This window comes from Crinia signifera, chromosome 7 (genome assembly GCF_055691185.1).
Source record: "Crinia signifera chromosome 7, ASM5569118v1, whole genome shotgun sequence".
In the NCBI taxonomy this organism is placed as follows: Eukaryota; Metazoa; Chordata; class Amphibia; order Anura; family Myobatrachidae; genus Crinia; species Crinia signifera.
The window spans coordinates 169,565,575-169,581,024 of record NC_139223.1 but is presented as its reverse complement, the minus strand read 5'-3'; the positions used below and the strand labels follow the sequence as shown (position 1 = coordinate 169,581,024).

General features: G+C 44.8%; 1 protein-coding gene across 1 annotated transcript in view; it reads right to left on the bottom strand.

Annotated features, from left to right (window-relative positions):
• Window positions 1-399: 399 nt before the first annotated feature.
• CFAP221 (cilia and flagella associated protein 221) overlaps window positions 400-15,450 on the bottom strand; it is an 85,062-nt gene continuing 70,011 nt past the window's right edge. The window contains exons 22-24 of the mRNA XM_083154312.1: window positions 13,813-13,905; window positions 13,211-13,291; window positions 400-624 (exon numbers count right to left, since the gene is read on the bottom strand). Of these exons, the coding sequence (XP_083010438.1) occupies window positions 498-624; window positions 13,211-13,291; window positions 13,813-13,905 (301 nt within the window). The 3' untranslated portion in view covers window positions 400-497. The remainder of the gene's footprint in view (window positions 625-13,210; window positions 13,292-13,812; window positions 13,906-15,450) is intronic.

Here is a 15,450-nt window from a genome sequence, read left to right as displayed (position 1 = left end):
ACACGGAGACCTTTGCAGGATGTGGACATGTGAAATGCCAACATTCTGTATGGACTGGAGGGTGAGGCTGTAGCAGCATGGGGGTAGGCTTAGACTAAGGGAGGGGAGCGTTAGAGTTACTGTAGGGGTTAGTGATACTCAAACCCGACATCACCGGAAGCCAACGCCAGACCAGGGGTACCCGGCTAGAGCCACCGGACCAGGTAAGATACCGCTAGGCCACCAGTAATCTTCTGTCAACAATCTATGTCGACAGTTCCTCAGTGTCATGATGAATCTTGACATGGTCATTGTGAACACTGCAGGCATGTCGACGTCGCGATAATGTCAATAAAATATAGAGAACCCAGGTGGGAAACATAAGAAAACGCTGGTACACAGTTATAAAGAAATGTCATTTATAATTGATAGAACATTTTCTTCTTGTAATTGTTCACCTTTAATTGTATAGCGGTTACTGGCACAAATATAATGATATATTAGATATAATTCCCATCTCAGTGTAATATCAGCTTCTTATTATGTAACAGCAGCTTCATCTTTTCCAGGTTCCCCAGGACCTTATCCGCCAGTGAGTTCCCCTCGGCCGGGACGGGCGCCGCCATCAGATTCTCGCTGGGGGAACTGGGGAGGACACAAAGGTAGCGGATGCTTAGGTTCTGAGCGCTAATAAGGCGTTAACCCTTTATGCTCCAGCCATTGTGACATGGATCTGAGCATTATTTAGTACACAAAACATTCCAGGCCTGGTCGTCTTGTTTCATTGTTCATGTGTCCCCTTCACGATAAACATGCAGCAATGGGACATTAATAATAAGCGTTCAATAACCTGTCAGCTGTCCAGAGTAATCACCGTTCCCTTCACTGCGAAGTCACCACGTAATTAATAAGTAACTGAGCGGAGGCACTATAGCCTTGTGCTGTGAGTGATGCTGATGGAACAATCTATTTATAATATATATATCATGTACAACCACCATGTACTGGCTCAGAACATTCAGATAAGCGGATGGCTGGGAAAAGTCTGAACACCCCCATATATAACAACAGCAAAATAAGCGCTCATATTAAATTGGGGGGTACATAAAATGGGTATAATTATTTGGGGCATTTTAAGCCACTTTCAGAACACTTCCCTCCAAAAAAACAAAAACTCCCAACTTCAAGCCTAGAAAGACTGACTGGGTGCCATTTTTAAAAGCTTGGTTGGTCTTTTAATTTTTACAAGCATTAGTAAATGTACCAGTGCTTGGGAGGCGGTGAAAATAAACTTGCGGTAATCCTATGGAGAATTATTGAAGATCATTTCCGTGGTCAATTGTTGAATAGCGGCTTTTCACTGATAACTGAAATCCCCCGATAATGGAATACCGGTCGGAGTGATGACAATCGCCACAGAGAGGAGCTTGTAGCTTAGATTACTAGGTCTTGGGGATAAGAGCGCAAACTGTACATACAGTAAGTGACCTGTAGGAGGCAATGTCCGTATCTAGGGGCACTTCAGACCTGTCCGTTGAGCAGCGAATTCGGCCCCTCCACCTGTTGCCAATGTGCATCAGGCCACGGCTGCGAGCGCAATTGGCTTAAGTTCTCTTTTAACTATCTTTTATTGAAGCGTAAAAGAACCAAAAAATAGTACATACAAACATTTCATGTATCATTTACAATACAGTATATGAATATGTATCCATCTGTCCGAAAAGTATCAAAGTATATTCTACCCGTATCTTAAAATAAAATTGGTACTTGTTTCCTAGAACGGCGCCCATCGCGGGCATCGCATGTCATTATAATGGCATGCGATGCGACCGATGCGATGCCCGTGATTTTACATAGAAATGCATGGTAAAATGTAAATCGCGTCGGTCGCATCGCATGCGGCCGAAAAATCTCATGCGATGCGACCAACGCGATTACCGATTTTACATAGGGAACAATGTTAAATGGCCCAATTGACCCGATTTTACATAGGGAACAATGTTAAATGGCCCACAGACCCCAAATAGCCACCCTGAAGTGTGATATGGCCCCCCCAATTGTTAACGCCACCCCACCATCAACGTCAACCCGAAGCGTGGCGAGCGCAGCGAGCCCGCGTCCTCCGACCTTTATATACCCCCACTATCCACGTCGGCGTGGAGTTGAGAGTAGAAAGTGTGGCGAGCGCAGCGAGCCCAAAGCGCGGCGAGCGGACGCGGAATACGAGCCCGAAGCGTGGTGAGCGCAGCGAGCCCCGCGAGGGGACGCAGAATACATGTTAAGTAATCTGTGTCCCCTCGCGGGGCTCGCTGCGCTTGCCACGCTTCGGGCTCGTTGGTTTGCTGCGCTCGCCACACTTTCTGTTCTAAACTCCACACCGACGTGGATAGTGGGTGATGAAAAGGTCGGAGGACGCGTACCGCTGCGCTCACCACGCTTCGGGTTGACGTTGATCGTGGGGTGGCGTTAACAATTGGGGGGGGGCATTTCACACTTCAGGGTGGGTATTTGGGGTCTGTGGGCCATTTAACATTGTTCCCTATGTGAAATCGGGTCAATTGGGCCATTTAACATTGTTCCCTATGTAAAATCGCGGTAATCGCGGTCGCATCGCATGCTATTTTTTTTTGGACGCATGCGATGCGACCGACCCGATTTTTTTCCTTGCGATGCCTAAGATCAAAATCGTGGGCGCCGTTCTAGGAAACAAGTACCATAAAATTCTTTGAACATAAAGCGACACCTTAAATATCAAAACGGTAGACCAAATGGAACTGTCAACAGTCCCCTGGTGGATTATCCCAAATCCGAGCATAGATTGTTAGTGTTGGATAATATAAAAAAAAAAATCGGGGGGTTCTTGCCTACCCATACAGGTCTCATACCAAAGTGCATTCTGAAAACATTTAAACATCTGATCCTTTATATCGGTGTTTTTCAACCGCTAGTGGGCCTTGAGCTGCTCTCAGGTGTACCCTCAGATCTAGAGATGCCCAAACCAGTTTACAGCCACCACCAGTTCAACTGTTATTTACTGGTCTCTTCTTTTCATGTAAAGGGCCAATGTATTTTATTTTTGTTACCTGTGGGGACCAGTGTGATTGTTTTATATGGGGGCTAATAGTTTTTTTTTTTCCTGTGGGGGCCAATGTGTTTTGCCCTGTGGGGATTTTAAGGTGTGCCTTGGCAATTTTAAAATCTTATTTAATGTTCCGCAAGGTAAAAAAGTTGAAAATCACTGGGTTTTTTTTGTGGGGGGGGGGGGGGGGCAGGGTAAATAATCCGTGACCATATCTTTCTGTAGAGAGACGTATCTTTCCGTAGAGAGACGTTTTTTTTTTAAAACGGTGTAACTTATTAAGGAAAAGTGAGAATGGGGGTGCTGTGGGGTGCAACCAAAATTGTAAAATACATATCTTTGCAATAGTAGACACAATAATTAATCATTTGCAAACTCATTGTGTTATGCAAGTGCCTGCGGGCATAATGGCAAATATCGCCCATTCCGAGGACAATAATAATGCAGTGACCAGTTGTCGTGTGGTATATCTCCACACCTGGTTCCAGAACCCTCTTATCACTGGACATTGCCACAAACAATGAAATAACTCGGCCCCCTGGGAACCACATTGAAGACACAAATGATCAGGCAATAACCCCATCAGATATTTAGGATGTGGTGATAAGTATAGAACATTAAGAAATAACTCTATATAGGAGGCCGCTGGCACCAGTTTGATGGAAAATTCCAAAGTTGTTAACAATTTTTTTTATGGTCAACATAGGAAGATGTTCTCTCCATTGTGTCATCCCAGTACGTAATTTGTCATGGTGGAGAGGGGAATGAAGGAATGCACAATGAGTCGAGATCGCCTTAAAAGGTAAATTTTCCCGTCTCAAAAGCGTACCCAGCGGATTATTATAATATTTGGGGGAAAGGACCCTGGAGAGACCAGCAAGGGACTAAGATTGGGATTTTTTTATGGCTTGAATAAATATTATTGGCTTTGTAGAGTCCCTGTCAACAAATTGACCCAAGTTAATAATCCTATGACACTGCCATAAAGTGAATGGACATTGAGCTGATCCGTGCTGAAACTGTGGGTTAGCTACCAGAGGGAGAGTAGGGAAAAATATGGATTTAGCGATTGATTATGGCGTAATAAGCGCCATACTTGACAAGTGGCGGGTTATTCTGTGGGGCAATTCCTCATCATGCCGATGTAGAAAAACAATTAAGTTATCCCATATAAGAAAGTAGAATCTACTGTAGAATCCGCATACATATCTTTGCCGTAAATGGGAGGCATAACTATATCCCATGATATTAGGAAGATTATTAGGAAGATTATTAGGAAGATTAATGCCGCCATTCGATCTAGGTTGTTGTAATTGTATCAATCCTCACCCTCTTACCATTCCAAATGAATGTACGTATGATCTTCATTTCCAGTGTGTCTCGTTTTGTCAATAAAATCGGGAGGGATTGGAGAGGGTGTAGGATTCTCGGGAAAAGGACCAAGTTAGCACCACCCACAATAATTTTAAGTGTTTCCAACTATCGATATCATATTTTATACGTCTAATTGTAGTTCTCCTATTGAGATTGTATCAGTTATCTATGTATTTCGGTAATTGAATGCCCAAATGTGGTTTTAACCCCTTCACGACATTTGACGTATATATACGTCATGGCCGGGAAGTACTTCCCGACACATGACGTATATATACGTCATGACTTTAAACTGTCACTGCGTCTCGAGACGCAGTGACAGAGGGACGATGTCTGCTGTCCCTGACAGCAGACATGTCCCTGCATGCCCAGGGGGGGCTGCGATGTCGCCCCCCCGTCGGCGATCGCTGTGATTGGCTGTTCAGTGTGAACAGCCATTCACAGCGTTTTCCTGTGTTACCAGCGAATCAGACGCTTGGTAACACAGGTGTCAATCACCGCCGGGCGTCAGGGGGCATGAGGGGGTCATCGGTGACGATGACACCTCACCCCACCTGCCCCCAAGGCTGTGATTGGTCCGTGGGACCCACGGACCAATCACAGCCAAGGCGCGACATTTAAACTAACGGTGACTGCGCTGCAGACGCCATTCCGGTCTGGAGTAGCGTGCAGAGCGGTCACCGTGCCTATCTGCCGTGATACTGACCTGATCCTTGCTAATACTTACCTGATCCTTGCAAATACCTTACCTGATCACTTGATCACTGCTTGTAGCGTGCTGGACGCTTCCTGGATCTGACTTCCTGAGACTTCCTGCTGCTGCTGCAGTGTGATAGAGAGATAGAGAGATAGAGAGAGAGAGATAGAGAGAGATAGAGAGATAGTGACAGAGAGAGCTATATTTTGTGTCTGCTACCCCCCCTTTTTGGGGGTGCAGGGTTTTTTTATATATAAATAACTGTCGCTGCTGCTGCAGTGTCATAGTGATAGATAGTGATAGATAGTGAGAGATAGTGATAGATAGTAATAGATAGTGAGAGATAGAGAGATTTGTGTCTGCTACCCCCCCTTTTTTGGGGGTGCAGTTTTTTTTTTTATATATATAACTGTCAGTGCTGCTGCTGCAGTGTCATAGTGATAGATAGTGATAGATAGTGAGAGATAGAGAGATAGAGAGAGATAGTGACAGAGAGTGATAGAGAGTGTATATTTTGTGTCTGCTACCCCCCCTTTTTGGGGGTGCAGGTTTTTTTTTATACATATAACTGTCAGTGCTGCTGCTGCAGTGTGATAGATAGTGATAGATAGTGAGAGATAGAGAGAGATAGTGACAGAGAGTGATAGAGAGTGTATATTTTGTGTCTGCTACCCCCGCCTTTTGTGCTGATCACTATATCTGAGGTGATCAGCAACTTTTTGGGGGTGCAGAGGTTTTTTTTTTTATATATACCTGTCAGTTGCTGCCAGTTGCACCAAAGGTTGTGCACCTGCTGCCCCTCACTGGTAATCAGTGTCGCATCACTGATCACCTTTTTTTTTTTTTTTGTGGGTGCTGTGTGGTCTTTTTTTAATTTTTTTTTTACACACACTGTGATTTTGTGGGTGTCCTGTGGCCACTGTGCGCTGATCAGTGACGTACATCACTGATCAGCTTTTTCGGCACAGGGTTGATCTATTTTTTTTTTTTTTGATCAAATTCCTGTTGCCTTTGAGCGCTGTTCAGTGACAGACGTTACTGACCAACATCTGTGCTCAATTTTTGGTGCAGGACCTTTTTTTTTGTTTTTTTAACCCCTTCAATTTTTTTTTTTTTTAACCCCTTCAATTTTTTTTTTTTTTAACCCCTTCATTTTTTTTTTTTTGTATAAAGTATTTTTTTTGTTCTGCACTACATACACACAACACACTACATACCCCCCGGGTTGAAATAAAGTTTGTACCCCCCCCTACACTATACACGTGTTGAAACATTTCACTACCAGTAACACAAAAATAAAAATGTCATCCCAAATGTCATCCCAAATGTCATCCCAGTCATCCAGAAGAATGTATTCAGTGGAGGAGGCATATGCCATGCTTGCCTCTGATTCTGACACAGCCAGTGAGGCAAGCGGGGAATTTGAAGGATTCGTCTTAAGCTCCTCTTCCTCCTCTGGTGATGAGGGACCCCCTCAAAGACGCCCCCGTAGAGCAGCTGAGACCCCCCCCCCCCAATAATTGATCTCGTATGGACCCCACCACCAGACAATTTTGAGCCCCAGGTTCCTGAGTTTTTGGCCATGCCAGGAATCCAATTTGATTCCACAGGTCTCAGAGAAATTGACTTTTTCAAATTATTTTTCTCTGATGATTTTATAAATTTAATGGTGGACCAAACTAATTTATATGCCCAGCAGTTTATTGCTCAAAACCCCACGTCATCATTTGCTAGGTGGACCCCTGTAGATGCAGTAGAGATGATGACGTTTTGGGGTCTGGTGTTTCATATGGGCATAGTAAAAAAGCCACAAATTAGGCAATATTGGAGTACAGATGTTCTGTACAGCACCCCATTTTACCGTATGGCCATGACTCGGACTCGTTTTGAGGCAATCCATAAATTTATACATTACACCGATAATGCACAGTGCCCACCCAGAGATGATCCCACCTTTGACCGGCTATTCAAAGTCAGGCCGGTCATTGATCATTTCAGTGCCAAATTTGCAGAGCTATACATCCCTGAAAAATTTATTTGTATTGACGAGTCCCTTATACATTTTAAAGGAAGGGTTAAATTCCGCCAGTACCTTCCCAGTAAGAGGGCAAGGTATGGCATAAAAATGTATAAGCTGTGTGAAAGCACCACAGGGTACACCCACAAGTTTAGGGTATATGAAGGGAAGGATTCAAGAATTGAACCGCCAGAATGCCCCCCCTCCCTCGTAGGTGTTAGTGGCAAAATTGTCTGGGATTTAATGCACCCCTTCCTGGATAAGGGTTATCACCTCTATGTGGATAACTTTTACACCAGCATCCCCCTGTTTAAGGCCCTTGGTTCAAGAGGTACAGCAGCTTGCGGTACTGTGCGCAAGAACCAAAGAGGCCTCCCCAAAACGCACATTGCCCAAGTAATGAGAAGGGGTGAAAGCAGGGGAATATGCACCGAAAATATGTTGTTGGTCAAATATAAGGACAAGAGGGATGTCCTTATACTGACAACAATTCATGGAGACAGTACCACCTCCATCCCTGTACGAGGTACCAGTACCCACACCTCAAAACCAAATTGTATCCTAGATTACAATAAGTACATGGGCGGAGTGGATCTTTCAGATCAGGTACTGAAGCCGTACAGTGCCCTGCGGAAAACAAATATCTGGTACAAGAAGCTGGCCGTGTATATCATCCAGATGGCACTGTATAACGCTTACGTGCTATTCCGTTCTACCGGCCAGAGGGGGACATTTATGCACTTTCAAGAGGAAGTCATAAAGGGCCTAATATTTGGGAACCAGCAGGCAGAGGGCCCCAGTACTTCTAGTACTGGCCCCCGTATTGTACCAGGGCAGCATTTTCCCAACGAAATCCCCTCCACTGCAAGAAAGGGCAGGACACAAAAAAGGTGCAAAGTTTGCTATAAAAAGGGAATAAGAAAGGAAACTATTTTCCACTGTGAAACTTGCCCCGACAAACCCGGCCTATGTATAAAGGAGTGTTTCAAAATATACCACACATCGATGGATTATTAGGTTCATCATTTCACCGTGCATCGGGGGTCTTGCTAATGCCACATAGCACCCACCATTCATTGCACCAGAATCTGAGCTGCAAAATCCAAAAATCACTCCTTCCCTTCTGAGTCCTGCCATGCGCCCCACTGGTATTTTTTGGTCACATGTGAGGCATTGCCGTACTCTGGAGAAATGGGGGCACAGATTTTGGGGTGCTTTGTCTCCTTCATTCCTTGTGAAAATGAAAAATTTTGAGCCAGAAGTACATTTTTGTGTAAAAAAATGTAATTTTTCATTTTCACAGCCCAGTTGTACCAAAATTGGTGAAACCCCTGGGGGTTTGAAATGTACACTATACCCCTAGATGAATTCCCTGAGGGGTGTAGTTTGCAAAATGGGGTCACTTGTGGGGGGGTTCCACTGTATTGGTAATGCAACATAGCACCCACCAACATTCCACCAAAATCTGTGCTGCCAAATCCAAAAATCACTCCTTCCCTTCTGAGTCCTGCCATGCGCCCAACTGGTATTTTTTGGTCACATGTGAGGCATTGCCGTACTCGGGAGAAATTGGGGCACAGATTTTGGGGTGCTTTGTCTCCTTCATTCCTTGTGAAAATGAAAAATTTTGAGCCAGAACTGCATTTTTGTGTAAAAAAATGTAATTTTTCATTTTCACAGCCCAGTTGTACCAAAATTGGTGAAACCCCTGGGGGTTTGAAATGTACACTATACCCCTAGATGAATTCCCTGAGGGGTGTAGTTTGCAAAATGGGGTCACTTGTGGGGGGGTTCCACTGTATTGGTAATGCAACATAGCACCCACCATTCATTCCACCAAAATCTGTGCTGCAAAATCCAAAAATCACTCCTTCCCTTCTGAGTCCTGCCATGCACCCAACTGGTATTTTTTGGTCACATGTGAGGCATTGCCGTACTCGGGAGAAATTGGGGCACAGATTTTGGGGTGCTTTGTCTCCTTCATTCCTTGTGAAAATGAAAAATTTTGAGCCATAACTGCATGTTTGTGTAAAAAAATGTAATTTTCCATTTTCACATCCCAGTTGTATCAAAATTGGTGAAACCCCTGGGGGTTTGAAATGTACACTATACCCCTAGATGAATTCCCTGAGGGGTGTACTTTGCAAAATGGGGTGACTTGTGGGGGGGTTCCACTGTATTGGTGCTTTGGGAGTCTTGCTAATGCAACATGGCACCCACCATTCATTCCACCAAAATCTGTGCTGCCAAATCCAAAAATCACTCCTTCCCTTCTGAGTCCTGCTATGCGCCCCACTGGTATTTTTTGGTCACATGTGAGGCATTGCCGTACTCGGGAGAAATTGGGGCACAGATTTTGGGGTGCTTTGTCTCCTTCATTCCTTGTGAAAATGAAAAATTTTGAGCCAGAACTGCATGTTTGTGTAAAAAAATGTAATTTTCCATTTTCACATCCCAGTTGTACCAAAATTGGTGAAACCCCTGGGGGTTTGAAATGTACACTATACCCCTAGATGAATTCCCTGAGGGGTGTAGATTGCAAAATGGGGTGACTTGTGGGGAAGGTTCCTAACTTTTAGCACTTATGGTGCCTAGAAACCTACATGGTGCCTAAAAAAAAATCTCATAAAAAGGAGGCTCCAAAATCAAGTAGGTGCTCCTTCTATTATGAAGCCTGTGGTTTGGTCAACGTGCACACTAGGGCCACATATAGGATATTTTTGAAAACACAAGAATTGGGGGAATCAATTTTTAGTCACATTTCTCTAGTAAAATCTACTGTATTTGTTAGAAAAATGTATTAAAATTGAAACTCTGCAAAAAAAAAAGAAATTTTGAAATTTCACCTACACTTTGTTTTAATTCCTGTGAAACACCTAAAGGGTTAACAAACTTCCAAAATGCTGTTTTGAATACTGTGAGGGGTGCAGTTTTTGAAATGGCATCATTTATGGGGGTGTCTCACATACAAGTCCCTCAAAGTCACATCAGAACTGAACTGGTCCCTAAAAAAATCAGTGTTTGAAATTTTCTTGAAAATTTGAGAATTTGCTAGTCATATTTGAAGCCTCCTAGTGTCCAAAAAAATGAAAAGGGGGTTGAAATAATGATGGCAACATAAAGTAGACATATGGTCTATGTTAGTTATTAACTATTTTGAGTGGTATGATTATTTGTCTCACAAGCAGAAAATTTAACATTTTGCATATTGCTAAATTTTCCATTTTTTCACGATATTTTGGTATTTTTCACAAAAAAACACAGACTGTATCGACCAAAATTTACCACTAACTTGAAGTACAATGTGTCACGAGAAAACAATCTCAAAATCACTGGGATAAGTAAAAGCAAAAAAAAGTTATCCCCACTTAAGTGAGACATGTCAGATTTGAAAAAAAGGGCTCTGTCATGAAGGCACAAACTGGCTCTGTCATGAAGGGGTTAAAAAAAAGAAGGCTGTTGGTTTCTTGAAGTTCAATTCAAAATCTGAGACCGTACCAAGCTCCTTGATAAGATCAATCAATGGTCTAAAGGATCGTCTCGGGGAAGATATAAATAACACAACATCATCTGCAAAGGCAGATAGCTTAAATTCCTCATCACCTAGACTGATGGCCAATTCTGCAACACCCGAAGCATGGGGGTCAAGTACTAAATTAAAAAGTAAGGGTGAAAGTGGGCAGCCCTGTCTTGTGCTCCCAGTGAAAGTAATCGGCTCTCCCGCAGTGCCATTAATGATTAATAAAGTTGTTGGAGAAGAATACATTTTTTTTTATTATGTGTTGAAACTTAGGACCATACCCCCTTCTATCGAGAATATTCTAGAGATATACGTCCAAGACACCATATCAAATGCTTTAGTAACATCCAGGCTAAGAAGCATATTTGATGTGGTATTCTGGAGACTAGCTGCCACCGCTGTACGGATCCCATGGACAGAATGTCCGCCCTTAGTAAAAGCCAATTGATGTTTAGTAAGTTTTAAAGCTAAGAAACATTGTAGTCAATCAGCTAATATTTTTGATAGTGTCCACATTCAGTAATGTTATTGGGCGGTAAGAGGAAGGGAGTGTAGTATCTTTATCATGTTTTGGAATAAGGGAAGTAAATGCCTGATTAAAGGTACTAAAGACGGGGTTATCATTTTGTATATGATCATAAAGATGGAGAAGTGAGGGTAGAATTTCAGGTTGTAAAATGTTAAAGTACAGAAGGAGCACCTCTCAGTCCGCGTCGGGAATCGCTGACTGAGCCGTGGTATGTGATGCTTGTGCTTGAAGCTTTAATTATATTGGCTAATAATACGCCGGTTTTGTAGTGGGTAATCTAGTTTAATTCTAGCCTGGGTTACCAGGAAGTCATTCAACGCTTGACGAGTTACCAGATAGCTATTATGGGTAGTGTCTATGGGATTAGAATTGTCATTTATTAAAGCAGTCTTCATATAATTTTGTAACTGCGGGGGTTATTTTGATTCACTCGGAAAGGCACAATCACTCTCTAATGGACAAAACCATGTGCACTGCAGGTGGGGCAGATGTAACATGTGCAGAGAGAATTAGATTTGGGTGGGGTTTGTACTTCAAAGTAAGATCTATATTGCAGTGTAAAAATAAAGCAGCCAGTATTTACCCTGCACAGAAACAATAAAACACCCAAATCTAACTCTCTCTGCGCATGTTACATCTGCCCCACCTGCAGTGCACATGGTTTTGTCCATTAGAGAGTGATTGTGCCTTTCCGAGTGAATCAGAATAACCCCCTCCATGTGTTAGGCATCTTTATTTCTTTCCGAAGCATAAGCTATAATATGACCTCTTATCACCGCTTTAGATAAAGAATAAAACAGGATTATCCCAGTGTTCTAAGTAGTCATCTAAGTAATTTGCCCATTTTTTGTTTGAAGGTATTGTTTAAATTGGTCAGATTGGTACAGATATGATAGGAAGCGTCATCTTAAAGGCTCTCCCCTCCTGAGTGCACTATAAGCGTTACAGGGACTGGGGCATGGTCTGAAACCACTATGGGCGGGATGTATTAATATACCTCGCCGCCCTTCATGGCTGTCCCCGGTGCATCCTCCTCCCCCCTGCAGCCGGAAGGACGTCCGGCGGCTGCGTTGCTAGGGGGAGGATGGATTTACCTTCTGCAAGAGGGAAAGCTGGGGGGAGGGGGAGAGGGCGGTCAGGAAGGCGGCGGGCGGCGAAAAGAAGCCCATAGACTTCTGTAGGGTGGCGATACCCTACTATGCGGTATCGGTGCGGCCAGGTTTTAATACATAGGAAAATGCGGTAAAACGGGGGCTTTATCGCATTTTCAGCTTAATACATCTCGCCCTATGTCCTCTATAGAGGCTGTAGTCGTGGTGGTGAGTAAAGAGGTAGAAAGTAAAATATAATCTATATGAGGCAGTGACCTGTGTACAGACAGGAGGCATTCCTGGGCGGACCCCCTCACATTTCATGGGCGTGTCCACCAAAACGGTGGGCGTTCCCCTCGCTGCTCAGGACACAAAATAAGTCCTGGCTACTTGGCTGCGAACAGAGGAAACGCCATCGGATGATAAGCGCCATCGGGTGACTTCTTACCTCTGTGCGGGCGCTTGTGAGCGAATGTGTAAGCAGCGTAGCGAGGGGATTTGGGCTGGCGGCCATCACTGGCGGGAAGAGGTCTGTGTGTAACGGAATGTGAGGTGTAGGCGCTCGTTCTGCCCTTTGATTGGCTGGATCTGGAAACCCCATCACATGTATAATATATAATGTAATAAGACACTGCGATGGCGAGACAATGAGGGGGGGCAGTGATGTAATGTGGGGGTAAATTACTAAAGCATCTTAAAATGAAAAGAGGTGACGTTTCCTATAGCAACAATCAGATTCTCTTGTTTTCTAGGATGCAATAGAGACATTATGATGACAGAATTGGATTGGTTGCTATGGGCGACATCAGGTCATTTTTAGAAGCGTTAGTGAGTGTGACCCCGATGTGTCTGTTCTCAGCCCCGGTGACGCGAGAAGACAGAAGACAGACCATAAATAATGAAATATGCGCTACGGATACTCACATCATATCGCCATCACCAGCAAACTCCGCCCTCAGCATTCCCGGCGTCAGCGCCACTCCGGAATCTGCGCCATCGCCCTCGCTATACAAACACAGGGAAGTAAATCGGAGTTACAGCGATTAGATGCGGCGGCAACAATAGCATCCACCTGGCTCCCCCCACTGCGCACATCTAGCGTAACTCGCTATCGCCTAAGTGCCTGTGTCATACATGGAGACCCCCCCCCCCAGTCATCACGGCATCGTCCTGGCTCCCCCCACTGCGCACATATAGCCCGTAACTCGCTATCGCCTTAGTGCATGTGTCATACATGGAGACCCCCCCCCTGTCATCACTGCATCGTCCTGACTCCCCCCACTGCGCACATCTAGCCCATAACTCGCTATCGCCTTAGTGCATGGGTCATACATGGAGACCCCCCTGTCATCATGGCATCATCGCTGTCATGACGATGCCACAGTCCAGGAAGTGACAGATGTATGGATTTCCCTGCAATCTATAAACCCAGTGCAGGCGCGTCCCCATATACCTGCCATAGTTATGTTGTCTGAGGGCGCTCAGCAGGAGTGAGTGTGGAGACACTGGGTACATGGAGGACTCACCGTAGTACAAGGTTCTCCTTCTCCTCCTCCGGTAAGTCACGAAGAGCCGGTGGGGTGTTCAATGGGAGCAAATCCACATTAAAAGGGTCACACCTGGGGACATTAATAAGAAGTGCGTTAGTCCGCCAATTAAAGGGCAAACAGCAGTATATGAGGGGGTCAACGCGAACAGTGTAAATGAGGGGGTCGCCGGGAACAGCGTAAATGAGGGGGTCACCTGGAACAGCGTAAATGAGGGGGTCACCGGGAACAGCGTAAATGAGGGGGTCACCGGGAACAGCGTAAATGAGGGGTTCACCGGGAACAGCGTAAATGAGGGGGGTCACCTGAAACAGCGTAAATGAGGGGTTCACCTGAAACAGCATAAATGAGGGGTTCACCTGAAACAGCGTAAATGAGGGGGTCACCGGGAACAGCGTAAATGAGGGGGTCACCTGGAACAGCGTAAATGAGGGGTTCACCGGGAACAGCGTAAATGAGGGGCGTCACCTGAAACAGCGTAAATGAGGGGTTCACCTGAAACAGGGTAAATAAGGGGGTCACCGGGAACAGCGTAAATGAGGGGGTCACCGGGAACAGCGTAAATGAGGGTTCACCTGAAACAGCGTAAATAAGGGGGTCACTGGGAACAGCGTAAATGAGGAGGTCACCGGGAACAGCGTAAATGAGGAGGTCACCGGGAACAGCGTAAATGAGGGGGTCACCGGGAACAACGTAAATGAGGGGGTCACGGGTAACAGCATAAATGAGGGGTTCACCTGGAACAGCGTAAATGAGGGGGTCACCGGAAACAGCGTAAATGAGGGGTTCACCTGGAACAGCGTAAATAAGAGGGTCACCTGGAACAGCGTAAATGAGAGGGTCACCGGGAACAGCGTAAATGAGGGGGTCACCGGGAACAGCCTAAATGATGAGGGGGGGGGTCACCGGGAACAGCGTAAATGAGGGGGTCGCTGGGACTAGTTACAGCTGTGTATGTATATGCTATGGTATGAATCTATCGGTACTGTTATGGTCCAGGAAGGGGGGGGGGGCGACAGAATATTTTGGTGGTGTATCGCAATAACCTGCTAATAAAAGGGAGGACACCCGTAACAGCACCAGGCGTCTATTACCACACAGAGATGTTATGCTGATCATCTGTACAATGTACCTTTGTATTAGGGATGGTGAAGGGTTAATCAGCCATCTTGTCTTAATGTACTTCTTGAGTTTCATTTCTCCTGTACATTCTTAAGTGTGTCCCTGAGTTTCGTTTCTCCTACACACTCTGTAAGTTTCTTTTCCTGCATGTCACGTGTTGCTACTTCCCCATCCTTTCTCAGTTCACTCTGGATGGTGTATTTTTCAGATAACTGTATGTTTTGTGATTTGTCCAAAATTGCTGTATTCTACACTATGGCCCTATATGGTAACTTGTACTCACCCCTCCCTAGACACTGTACCCACCTACCTATATGCCAGCCTATTAGCTTGTCGAGCCTACATTCTATGTATTGTTATAAATATGCTGTAAGCCCCCATTAAAAGCAGAGTTGTACCCTGCATTACGTGGTCTCCGATTACTGATCATTTCTATACAGGGTCCCTCTCTCACGGAATTCTAAGGAGTGATTACATTGAGGTCTATCAGGTAAG